This window comes from Pogoniulus pusillus, chromosome 26 (genome assembly GCF_015220805.1).
Source record: "Pogoniulus pusillus isolate bPogPus1 chromosome 26, bPogPus1.pri, whole genome shotgun sequence".
Lineage (NCBI taxonomy): Eukaryota > Metazoa > Chordata > Aves > Piciformes > Lybiidae > Pogoniulus > Pogoniulus pusillus.
Genome location: NC_087289.1, coordinates 4861501 through 4874320, shown reverse-complemented (window position 1 = coordinate 4874320; position 12820 = coordinate 4861501). Strand labels below are relative to the sequence as shown.

At 50.4% G+C, this 12820-nt stretch overlaps 1 protein-coding gene across 3 annotated transcripts; it reads right to left on the bottom strand.

Moving 5' to 3' along the window:
* Positions 1-639: 639 nt before the first annotated feature.
* Positions 640-7319, bottom strand: DYNLT2B (dynein light chain Tctex-type 2B). Of its 3 annotated transcripts, none has more exons than XM_064165199.1 (5): positions 7143-7313; positions 6492-6625; positions 4631-4700; positions 2374-2437; positions 640-1090 (listed from the first exon to the last, which is right to left on the bottom strand). In XM_064165199.1, exons 1-5 carry the CDS (start codon positions 7235-7237, stop codon positions 1043-1045), a joined length of 411 nt encoding a protein of 136 aa, XP_064021269.1. In that variant the 5' UTR covers positions 7238-7313; the 3' UTR covers positions 640-1042. The 3 variants fall into 3 exon arrangements, with proteins under 3 accessions (XP_064021269.1, XP_064021271.1, XP_064021270.1); XM_064165201.1 differs by having other exon boundaries at positions 7189-7313; XM_064165200.1 differs by lacking the exon at positions 640-1090 and adding an exon at positions 1097-1420 and having other exon boundaries at positions 7143-7319.
* Between the last annotated feature and the right edge of the window lie 5501 nt (positions 7320-12820).

The following is a 12820-nucleotide window of genomic DNA, read 5'->3' as shown; positions in this document are numbered from 1 at the left end:
CACTGAGCACCTCATCCAATTTCCTGATTGACACCTGAGATGCTCTCTGAGGGCAGGCACTCTCTCAGAAGCCAACCTGGTCCTGCAGAGTACAGGCAGATGAGAGGCTTTAGCATTCCTTTTCAGACCTACAGCAGCCTTTTCTATTGTTCCTTTCCAGGGCTGAGGTCCTAACCAATTTTTGCTCCAAATGTCTGTTCTTATATCCCCAAACAATTACAGAGAGGCACAGATTGGGCAAGCACTGCAGTATCTGCTGAAGAGGGCAATGAACAGCAATCACCCCAAGTCTCCACAGGTGCCAAACTGCACCACACTACAGAGGAGTTACAGAAGGGAGGAGTCTGGGCAGACATGTGGTGTGCAGGCTGCTGGCCTGACATAGTGTCCTAAATACCTTGTCTTTGTATCAGTTAATACCATCTTGTGTGACACTGCTGGGATTCACAGCCCAGTTGTTATGGGAGTCACAGGAACACACCTGGATAACCAGAAAAAGAGGTCATCTTTATAGGTTACTTGACAAAGAATCCTCAGGAAATGCTCTTCTGAGAAGCACACAGAAGCTACCCAGGCAACTGCCCCTTGTAAAGCACAGGAAAAGCACAAACAGTAGAAATGGCAAGACCCAGTCCCCAGGAGAGGAAATATTAAATACAGATTTATTAAGTTACATTTCTTACAAAGATTTCATTCATTTCAGAAAAACAAAACAAAACAAAAAACAACCTTTCAAGAGGGAAGCTGAATTTGCCTTAGAAACAACAGCTCTTGGCAATACCCTTTCAGGCAAAGCCCAACACTATCTAAAAACAAAGGCCAATTTAAATAAAGGACATAAAAATATTGTGCTTAAAACTGTATAAATATCCACAAGGAAGAGGGAATACTGTAGTGTGTAGAACAGGTGCAGGACATGCTTTGTAGAGCTGTTATTTACTTAGGTAGCAAAGGTAGAATGTGATGCCTTTGTGCCTGTTAACAAAACCCACCCTGAAGTGTTCTCCACCACCTCTGTCCCTCTGTTCAGCATTCACCATCTTCAGTAGTAGTAACAGCCAAATGCAGCTACCACACAAAATAGGCTGTCCTGGGGAAACAGAAAGGCTCTGTGTTAGCAAAGGCAAACTCTTTGCTAGCCTAACTGAAAATGTCTGGACTGAAATACAACCTTAGATGACAGTTTTCTGTCTTTTGGGTTCTTTTCACCTTAGTTGTGGTGTAACCCAGCTCAGTGTGTCAGATGCCAGAAATGCCTTGGTTTTACTCCATCTACACACCTGAAGGTGTCTAAGTGTCAGTTAAAAACAATAATAATCCCTTGACTTTTGCTCCTTCCAGGATTCCAGCCATGCTCCATGGCAGCAGATCAGCAAAGCATTTAAGAAAGAACTTTATCTCTTGTGCTTCCTTTGCCCACCTGGAAAATGATGTGACTGTATCAACTTTTGCACAGTCCTGTATTGACTTACAACCCCAAGCAACGCTACAGGCTGGGGACAGAGTGGCTGGAAAGCAGCCAGGAGGAAAGGGACCTGGGGGGACTGATAGATAGTAGGCTGAAGATGAGGCAGCAGTGTGCCCAGGTGGCCAAGAGAGCCAATGGCATCCTGGCCTGGATCAGAAACAGTGTGGCCAGTAGGACAAGGGAGGTTATTCTTCCCCTGTACTCAGCACTGGTCAGGCCACACCTCGAGTGCTGTGTCCAGTTCTGGGCTCCTCAATTCAAGAGAGATGCTGGAATGTGTCCAGAGAAGGGCAACAAAGCTGGTGAGGGGCCTGGAACACAAACCCTATGAGGAGAGGCTGAGGGAGCTGGGGGTGTTTAGCCTGGAGAAGAGGAGGCTCATGGCTGACCTCATTGCTGTCTACAACTACCTGAATGGACATTGTAGCCAGGTAGGGGGTGGCCTCTTCTCCCAGGCAACCAGCAATAGAACAAGGAGACACAGTCTCAAGTTGTGCCGGGGTAGGTACAGGCTGGGTGTTAGGAAGAAGTTGTTGTCAGAGAGAGTGATTGGCATTGGAATGGGCTGCCCAGGGAGGTGGTGGAGTCACTGTGCCTGGAGGTGTTGAAGCCAATCCTGGCTGAGGCACTTAGTGCCATGGTCTAGTTGACTGGCTAGGGCTGGGTGCTAGGTTGGAGTGGATGATCTTGGAGGTCTCTTCCAACCTGGTTGATTCTATGATTCTATGTTGGATATTATCTCTGCTTTGTGAATGAGGACATAAACCTCATTATTTCAGTAAAGTCTTGGTTCCTTCCTTCTAGTGGGGATTAGTTTTTTTCTGTTTCACATTTCAGGTCACTCTGCCTCTCATACAAAAGCAAGAGGCTTTACACTTTCCCCTGGTAAACTAGCTGATACTTACATTCATGAACACGTCATGAGCATAGCTGTCAGTGTCAGCATCCCAGAAACATCGTGCAGACATACTAGACAAAGGAGACACAGATGTTACCCACAGAGTTCACCTGTAAGGACCTAAGCAACCACAGATGTGTTCCTCAAAGAGGACAATTAACTTCCTGTCTGTATCAGGAATAGTGTGGCCAGCAGGAGCAGGGAAGTAATTTGTGCCCCTGTACTCAAGACTGCTGAGGGCACACCTCAGCACCGTGTGCTGTTTTGAGCTCCTCACTTAACAGAAGCAGTTACTGGAGCATGTCCAGAGAAGGGCAACAATGCTGGTGAAGGATCTGGAGAACAGGTCTCATGAGGAGTGGCTGAAGGAATTAGGATTGTTTAGTCTTTAGAAAAGCAGACTGAGGGGAGACCTTATTGCTCCCTGCAACTACCTGAAAGGAGGTTGTAGTGCGGTGGGGGTTGATCTTCTCTCCCTAATATCAAGTGATAGAACCAGAAGAAATGACCTCAAGTTGTACCAGGAGAGGTTTAGATTGGATATTAGGACAAATTTCTTTACAGAAGGAGTGGTCAGGCATTGGAACAGGCTGTCCAGGGAGGTGGTGGAGGTACTAAAAAAATGTGTAGACGTGGCACTTTGGGGCCTGGTTTAGTGGGCATGGTGCTGTTAGGTCGATGACTCCTTTAAAGATAAAGGAAATAGGGAGCATCCTTCTGAATCCTGAGCCTAGATCCCCACTACTGAATTCCATCACATACTGTAACCCCTTCTGTATGTGGATCAAGCACCATCTCCACACTCATCAGCATCTCTGAACGCTGCCATCTCCACTGTGCACCAGGGCTTAAAATCTCATTGCTACGATGCCTAAGAATCTTTGACTCCTGGCCTATGCATATCTGTGGCTAAATTAGCTTATTTGTTCTTGTCCTTCACCTCCTGCACTTTGTGGTACATACTCAAGTTATTTATAGGGAGCTATCATATTCCTTGGTGGACACAGTGCTACTGGACTGCAAGCTAATCTCATCTCCTTTCATAACTATACTTTCTGTTCCCTGACCATCCTGCTGGCCTTTTTCTACATCTGCTTCAGTGCAAACCTTACCCTGAAGATAAGCAATCAGACTGTAAGGGGTGTTACAAACAAGACCCTGCTACTGCTAATGACATTGAAATTCTCCTTTCACTGCTGCAAATGCCCAACTCCCTGCCTGTCTGTGTCATTCTCAGCAGACAGGATCCCTCTCTGTGGCACAGCATGTTGTTCCTAGTACCCACACATGACTGTCCCACAACTGTTCAATTTCATCCTTTTTCAACCATTATTTTAGCCCTCAGGGTCACTGTGCTTGTTTCTCCAGTCTAATATCCCACTCTGCCTCCAGGAAACACTGGCAACCCAGGATTTTGCTTGATCATGCTTCAGTCTTGCCTCCTGTAAACTGGAGAATTTCCCCAGCTGTTCTGTCTGTTCGCATTGCTGTTTCAAATCACACCTCAATGAATGGTTCATGCTGGGATGATGCTTCTGGAGCAGTCTGCCTGCAGTCAGACAAAAGTCTGAGCAGCAGGTACAGATATTCCTGCCTGATCTCCAGAAGATTGAGGCAGCAGATCTGATTTTACATCTCTTCTGCACTTGCCTTCTGCAGGCACAATAATAAAAGTAAGCCCAGCAGACAAAGCACATAAACCTCATGGGATGTTCTCTTTGGTCTTCTCCCTGCTCACTGGTAATGGAAAGCTACAGCCCACAGCTGCAGCCAAGAGGAATCTTTCATCTGACTGCAGGTATCTGGAGCTACATTTCGGGTGCTCAGCACCCATAGGACAGGCTTGACTCCCGTGACAGGATTTATAGCAATGTGAACTTCTGAAAAGTGCCTACCTGGGCACCAGATGAAGTACCTATGGAAATCTGGCTGTAGACTGAAATGAGTTACCCTGACTGGTGCTCCAGCAGGGCCTTCATAATGGATTGTATGTTCTATCTCATCAAGAACATAACATAAAATGCCTTTCTGCAACACTCCTCACAAATGCTTTTCAGCATTGACAAGAGCACAGATCAGGTAATTCACTCACAGCCCAAGCCCTCACTTGTCATTTAAAGAGAAAAGAAAGTGATTTACATTTTGTCATCTGCAGGGAAATCTCTGTACTGAGGAAAAAGCTGCAAGCAACTTCCAAAGGGAAAAAAGCAACACAAAAGCCCAAACTAAACGACAGAAACGGAACTGGAAGATGCAAGACTTACTTTACTCCTTCTCCTCTCTGCTCTCCAATCACAACCTGCACCACCATTTTGTACCTGTCAAATCCCTCCTCTGCAGAAAAAGGAAAAAAATAGCAATAGTGAGAGCAACAACTTGTTTAAAACATGAGACCAAAACAGGACCCAGAAAGCTAAAGGTTTCTCAGTACAAAGCAAGTGTTCTCTACGAGTCTGAAACTGGCAGAGCAGACAGACTTCTTCGCAGCTTTGTGTTCCTGGGTACAGTGCACCGTGGTCTTACTGGAGTTAAAGTGTGAACAAGGCATTTGACAGCTGTCAAAAGGTGGATCCAATGTGAAAGACACCCCTGAACAGCCACACTATGTCAGCAGTCTACTGGGACAGCTTTCAAGAGCTAAATACAGGGCGAGACTGTCGACAAGGCAGTTGCAGGACAAAATCCAATGTGAAAAGAAATGACTACCTTATTTTAAACCTGTTCTGATGCAAAGGTATTACAGACATTTTTCTGCCAGAGGTGTTTCCTTTGCATCTAAGCCATGGCCTAGTTGATTGGATAGGGCTGGGTGCTAGGTTGGACTGGATGATCTCGGAGGTCTCTTCCAACCTGGTTGGTTCTATTCTATTCTATGACTCTATAAAAGGCCACATAGAAACATAGGCAGTTCTGGGTTATTTGTCTGCAAAGATGGAGTTGTTTTACAATAGTAAATACCTTTGAGGCACAGGCCAGAACCAGTCAGGCCACGGCAAAGTTCCAGAAGCCAAAGTAGAGCAGTCACGTTTAAAATAAACTATAGATCCTATTGCCTGCCTTCCACCAAGCAGTGTCCCAGGAAGACTTGGACTCACTGTTTCCACTGGAGAATTGAACACAGCCTGCTGATTCTGGGAACATGCACCATGGCAGTGCTGATACAACGGTCACACTGGGCCAGCATGGCCTCAGGCTACTGTGCCTGTGTTTACAGATCACTGAAGCCAAGGCCTGTGCACGTTTGCAGGCACCAACGCGTGCTGCGAGTACAGCTGGTGCTGGATTGAAAGCAGATGCCTAGCTCTAGGAGAAGCAGACATCACAGTTTCTGCCAAGGGTGGTGCCAACACATCAGGTCAGCCCAGCAGATGGAGCACCAGCCTGTCCTCAGGAAGGAGGCAAAAAAAGGAGTGTGGTGCCAGCTCCTATCTATGTACTTGTTCCAGCACCGAAGGCAGGAAGCACCTGCTAAAGCCTGGTTCTTTACAGTGTTGGAGGGCATTTGGCACGGCACCACCATGACTTTTTCCCAGCGTTATAGTCACACCCTTCCTTGGCTGACTGTGCTCCTAACTCCTACTTTGCTTCTACTGAGCCTCATTATGATCTACCTCCGATTCCACTCTGCCCCAACTCTGATCTAACTTGCAGCAGAAGAAAAAAAAGAAGGAACATTTATTTTATTAAAGCAATGAGCATCACTCATTTTTTCTCCCTAATGCAGCTTTTTCCTCCCTAATGCAGCTTTTTCCTCCCTAATGCAGCTTTTTCCTCCCTAATGCAGCTTTTTTCTCCCTAATGCAGCTTTTTCCTCCCTAATGCAGCTTTTTCCTCCCTAATGCAGCTTTTTCCTCCCTAATGCAGCTTTTTTTCTCCCCATGCCCCTTCTGGGGCTGACATCCCACACCAGCCAGTCTATACAAACCCAAATCTTGTCTGATTGAATCAGGTTTCTAGTGCTGCAGGCAAGGAATGTGTGTATATAGGCCAGATTGTTTCGTAACAGTTGACTTGAGTCAGTTAATGGGGGAGGATAATGCATGAATAAAGGAGGAAAATGGGATTTTGTCAGAAGGGAGGGCACACAGTAAGAAAAGAAGTGACTTCCCCAGTGAGCCTCCTTACCCTTCAGTCTGTCTTTTATTGCCTCTGATAAGGACATTGTAAGCTGAGGCATTTTTTCTGGTATGTACTGTACGTTGGCCAGCTTCTCCTTCAGTATTGCATGGATGCATTCTTTTACTGTGGATGATTTAAACCTGTCAGGGGAAAAAAAAAAAGGCAACAGAAGGCCCATAAAGTTAACACATCATGTAGAAAGATACATAACCCCGTCTGGGTAAAAAACAGCTGGCACAGAGTTAAAAACAAACAAACAAATCACAGTGAAAACGCGAGGGGTAAAAAAACCCCAGCTAAGATGACAATACTTAACCAGCCTCACCAAAAAACAAGCACCAATAAACACAGGTGCAAAACCAGTCCCATCCGAGGCTGCCCTGCCACTGGTGCTCCCAGCTGTGCTCTCCTTTCTCCTCCCATCCCTGTCCCCCTACATCCCACGTCAAGGTTGGTCTGGGAGCCCAGGTGCCCCCTTACTCCTCACCCCCTCGGACCTCCCCCATTCCCAACGTCTTCCCAGCCCTCATAGCCCCACGCCACCCCTCTATGCTCCCCGACAATCCCACCGCAGTCCCCTCATCCCCAGGGTCCCAGCCCCACACCCAAAACCCCCCGGTGTATTCCCACGCCAAGGAGCCTCTTCCCTCCCACAACCTCCAGGTCCAGCACCACGGAGCAGCCCAGACCTCCTCGGGCTCACCGGCGCTGGAGGCTGGGTCGTAAGCTGTAGGTGTTTCCATCCGCATCATCCGAACCCAGCTCGCCCATGGCCGCAGCCTTGGTTGCCGCGGCAACACCCCGCACTTCCGGCAACACCCCGCACTTCCGGCAACACCCCGCACTTCCGGCACCGCCCCTCACGCCCGGCACCGCCCCTCACTGCCGGCACCGCCCCTCCACTCCTGGCACCGCCCCTCACCCCCGGCACCGCCCCTCACTGCCGGCACCGCCCCTCCACTCCTGGCACCGCCCCTCACGCTCAGCACCGTCCCTCACTGCCGGCACCGCCCCTCAGTCCCGGCACCGCCCCCCACTCCAGGCACCGCCCCCTCACTCCCGGCACCGCCCCTCAGTCCCGGCACCGCCCCTCAGTCCCGGCACCGTCCCTCACTGCCGGCACCGCCCCTCACTGCCGGCACCGCCCCTCACTGCCGGCACCGTCCCTCACTGCCGGCACCGCCCCTCACTGCCGGCACCGCCCCCCACTGCCGGCACCGCCCCCCACTGCCGGCACCGCCCCCCACTGCCGGCACCGCCCCTCACTGCCGGCACCGCCCCTCACTCCCGGCACTTCCCCCCCACTCCCCGCCGCGCTCGCGAGTAGCCGTGGGGTGCTGCTGGGCACTGTGCTTATGGCGCCGCAGGGAGGTGCGGGACTAGGGAGGTGTGGGCAGTGTCAGAGGGGTTCCCGTGCCCAGGGACTCCGGAAGCCTATGGCCTCTGTGCGGGGAGGTTGTTTTGATGTCCGAGTCTCCGGCTCTGGCTCCAGAGCTTCGCTGGGAGCTGCAGGCTGCTGTGGGAGCAGCGAGTGCAGTTCTGGACTAAGAAGAGAGGAGAGGGCGACGTGAAATGATTACCATTACAAAACACAGTCCCCCCAGTTTGTAGAACTGATATGGTTTGGATTGGAAGAGACTTTCTAGTTCAGGCCTCCGTGCCAGGGGCAGGGACACTTTTCTGCCAGATGAGGTTGCTCGAAGCCCCATCCAGCCAGGTCTGGAACATCTGCAGGGAGAAGCCATCCACAGCTTCTCTGGGCAACGTGTGCCTGTGCCTCACCACCCTCACAGAATTCCTAACAACTAACCTAAATCTGCTCCTTCAGTTTGAAACCGTTGCCAGCCTATTGCTGCAGTCCCTGATGATGGACCCTTCTCTTTCTGTAGGTCCCCTTTGAGGATAAAGTCTCCCCAGAGCTTTCTCTTCTCCAGGCTGAACAACCCCAACACTCTCAGCCAGCCCCTTGTTCATCTTCATGGCCCTTCTCCAGACTTGTTCCAACAGGTCCATTCTCCTTCTTACAGTGTGGGGTCCACAGCTGAATGCATTGCTCCAAGTGGTGCCTTGCAAGAGTGAATAGAGGGGGAGAAACACCTCCCTGTGAGCAACACCACTAGTTTCCACTTGGACATCAAGCCATTGACCACAGGACTTTAATGGTAACCATCCAGCCAATTACTTATCCACTGAGCAGTTCATCCATCATGTCCATGTGTCTCCAACTTAGACACGCCACAGAACAGCGGCAAATGTGTTGCACAACTTCAGGTGTGCAAATCCTGGCCGTGTGTTGCTGCCAGACTGTGTGGTCCCTCCCTGCCTCTGGCTTGTGCATCCCAACTGCCAGCGCGGACTGCTCCTTTCCTCCGGGAAATTGGTGCATCTTCTGGAAGGGCCCATCACAGCCTTGAGCTGTTGTCCATTTCCACAGCTGCTGCCCATCCCAAGGAAGATGTGAATGGCAGTTTGTGTATGACACAGCTCCCTCCTGAGAAGCTGACATCCTGCTTCCCCCGCTGTTTATCTTGATGCAGCGATCTCCATGATCTTGCTTCCTACGTGCAGTGGCTGACGCAGGTGAGAAAGTTCCCCGGGTGCTTTGGGTGGAAATATTGTGAAGGCACATCCAGTCCCAGTGCTGAGCCTCCTGCTGCTGCTGCTGAGCAGTGGCTGGACTGGGACACCACATGCAGCAGGGCTGGCAGGGACATGGCATTCGAGCTCTGCAGGCAAGGTGCAGCCCACACCGGGAGGCAGGGAGTGCCTCTGCCAGGGTTCTGCTCAGGATGCACAGGTGAATCCCAGCTGACAGCAAGTCCTACACCAGTGTGTTTTGAGCACAAGTGGGTTGCTGAAACTGAACAGCAGCAGCTCCTGATTTCCACAGCCTTTAGCAGCACTGCTCACTAGAAATGATCCATCAGAGCCCTTAGTACTGCCAGCATGGGCATCAGCTTTGCCCACTGACAAAAGCAGCAGGCTGCTGCTGTGCAGAAGGTGGTGGTAGCCCCGTGCCACACCCATGAGGTACCTTTACATTGCTGTTACCATTGCCCTGCTCAGCCCTGCACATTTCTGCTTGTTTTGGGACCAGGTTTGTATCTTTGCTCCATCACGCTTCATTCTTGCTGTTTGCTCATCGCTGCCCCCACATTCCTTCCGCATCCTGGGCTGCTGCCTTTCCCCACAGGGTCAGAGGTTGCTCATGCAAATCGTTTGTGGGGGGCCCCACCTAATTTCTGAGAAGTAGCTGAAAGGCCTCAGGCTCTGGCTGTATTTATTTGCAAAGGCTATTAACCATTTCCTCTTGTTGCCTCCTGCCTGAGTGAGACCCACAGACGTGAATTCAGTTAAGCCAAAGTGGGAGGGATCTTTGAGACCTGTGGATTTCTCTTCCTCAGCATCTTCCTTCTTTATTTTTTTGGTGGTAATTTTTGTGCCTCATTTGGGAAGTTTTGCTTTCCCTGGGCTTTGGGGGCATTCAGCTCTGGGTTTAACTTGGCTGCATCTGAAGTGTTTGATCATTGTCTTTTGAGTGTTCAGTGCTCCTTTAATGCCCTAGAGGCACTTAAGCCATTTTGAAACTGCTCAGTGTAATGGCTGTGTGCTCTGACAGTGATGGCTGCAGCAGACTGAGACTGCATACGGGTCCTAGCTGCACTGCTGGGACTGTTTTGGACACAACTTCTTGATTCATGCTTTAAGTGGTGTGATGTATTTGGTGAAGTTCCTTTCTCTTAGTTTTCAAGAACAAAATGTTTTCTCACCCCTATTTCTTCTTCCCTTGGAGCTCTTCATTTGCTGTTTTGGTGGCCAAGTAGAAGAGCACTTTCTCATGCAATTCACCATGTTCCACCTCAGAGAAAAAGAATTTGGTTTTCTTTTCACTTCAGAGGACCTTTTCACACCCCTTCAGCCAACCCCAAGATGTGCCATACACTCCACTGGGCTGGAGGAGATTTACAGCCGTGAGTGGGAGTTGCAGCATGGCTGGAATCGGGCTGTTTGCTTTGGTGCTAGAGAAGATGGTTCAAGAGCTGGTAGGAGGTGTGCTGGTCTGGCAGGGTGCAGGCAGGGTGTGGGGAAGGTGCAAGCAGGGTGCAAAGCTTACCCAAAGCCCAGGGGCTGCAGTGGGGCTGAGCTCCTCTGATGCTGCACGTGCTGGGCTGTGGCATGGCACTGCTGCTTGCTTTGCTCTCTTCTGCAGCAGCTTTCTTGTGGTGAGACTGATCATTTCTTGTATTCTTTCCATCCTTTTAAATTATTTTCAGCAAAAGTCAGTTTTTTTCCCCCCTCTTCTCTTTCTTGTGGCAGAGTAAGCTTTCCATCAGCGTGCTGCCAGCGAGTTCCTGAGTCACCCTGCCCTGCGGTTTCTGCTCTGCACTATGTGGCTCCATTAGCAACATGGTGCTTCCTGGCCACACGTGGCCTCGTCCTGCACCTCAAGCAGCTTGGAAAGGCTCCAGTGCTGGTCCTCATCCTGCTGGGGTGTAGGGTGGGACACTGGAGCATGGGTTTCTGAAGAACTTGAAGACGTCGCTCTGTGGTCTGCATCTAGCCACAGTGGCTTCTAATGGATGTGGCAGCCTCCCTGCCCTGAGCACCAACTTACACCCCATTGCAAGTGTGCACTGTAAACTCTGAGCAGTTTGTACTACAACTTTAATCAGAGCCCCCTGCTGCTGTTGCACATGGTGGGGAGGGTGAACCAGCTTTTCCTTCTGATCCCTAGCTTGGGGAGTTGCAAACTTGGTGGTGATACCTGTCACATCTTCCACCTCTAGAAGCCCAGACATGCTGCAAGTGCACACAGCTGGCCCCCCCACAGCCTAATGTCACCATCTGGGGACAAAAAGCCTCGAGGTGGAAAAGCCTCTTCGCTGTGAGCTTCCAAATTTGCTGGGGTTCAGTTTAGTTTAGTTGGTTCTAATGAAATCCTGAAGGAAGAGGTGATATCCACCTTGTAGCCCATCAGCACTATCCACATGGTGGAGAACACTCCCCTTGTCATCCAGACAGGCAGCGTGGTGGCCACTAACCAGGTGACATGAAATGGCAGTGAGGGGACAGCCCTTCAGGCTTGCTCTGCAGCCCAAACAGGGCCAGAAGCTCATGAGAAAGGAGTGATGCTGCAGTGCCAGGAAGAGACTGGAAAAGACAGCACATGACATACTCGACTGAGCCACTAATCCAGGGTTACCTCTGCCTGCTGTGACTCAGGATCCCCTCCTTGGCCATCCTGAACTAGTAGTTCAGCCCACTCACCCCCAGCCCACTCACCTGCCAGGGCCATGTTTGGAAACAGCTGGTGAGCAAGCCCCAGCCCCACAGCTTTCTGTTGAGAGCCTGGAAAATATTGAACTCATCACGATGATCACGTCTTTCACCACAAATATTAATTTCCTCCTGATACTCAGGGGCACTGAGACTGTTTGAGAGAAGCAGAGCAGCCAGCCACAGTGAGTTTTCCCTGCTGCTTGTTTCCTATGCAAGTATTAGTCAGCGAGGTGAGCGGGGAATGTCACCCGTGGAGGAATCAAATCCGCTGCAGAGGTCATCCCAGTAGCCATACCCTGGCCCTGAGCAGCTGCAAATCTGTCTGTAAAGAAACACACTTCAGGAGGTAAAACTCCTTCTCCTTCTCTTGGTCCTGGTGGTCCTTTCCAACCACAGTGATTCATAGTGATTAGATGTTGTGCTGAGGGATTTGGTTTAGTCAAGGACTTGTCAGTGTGAAACTAATGATTGGACTTGATGAGCTTGAAGGGCTTTTCCAGTCTAAGAAATTCTGTGATTCTCTTCCTCCTTCTCCTTCTCCTTCTCTTTTCTCCTTCTCTTTTTTTCTTTCCCCTTCTCATTTTCCCCATCCCTTTTCTTTTCCCATCCCTTCCCAGTGGGAGCAACACCCTAGTAGGTGTCCCCTGGCTGTTTAGACACTGCCTGGCTGCCCAGTGCTATGTGTCCCCCACACCCCACTATCACAAGCACCTGGTGGGAGCACCCATGGATGCCTGAGAACCTAAATCACTTAGGGACCAAGCTTGGAGCTGAGGATGTGTCACCTGCTCCACCACCAGCAAAGGTGTGGGTTTCACAGTGCCCATCCTCACTGCTTGACAGTTGGGTACCTGCACAGGAGTGTGCCAGGAGTGTGTTGGGAGGGGAAGGGGCCAAGCACAGCTCAGCTGATCCCTGCCTCTGCAGGGAGGAAGCTGGGGGTGGGAGTCAGTCCGGGTTTCCCTCTGAAGCAGAGATGGGCACGTTTTATTTCCACCCCAGGCCTTGTGATGCACACTGGGGAACAAGCCACTGCTGTGAGGAAGGAAGCAGAG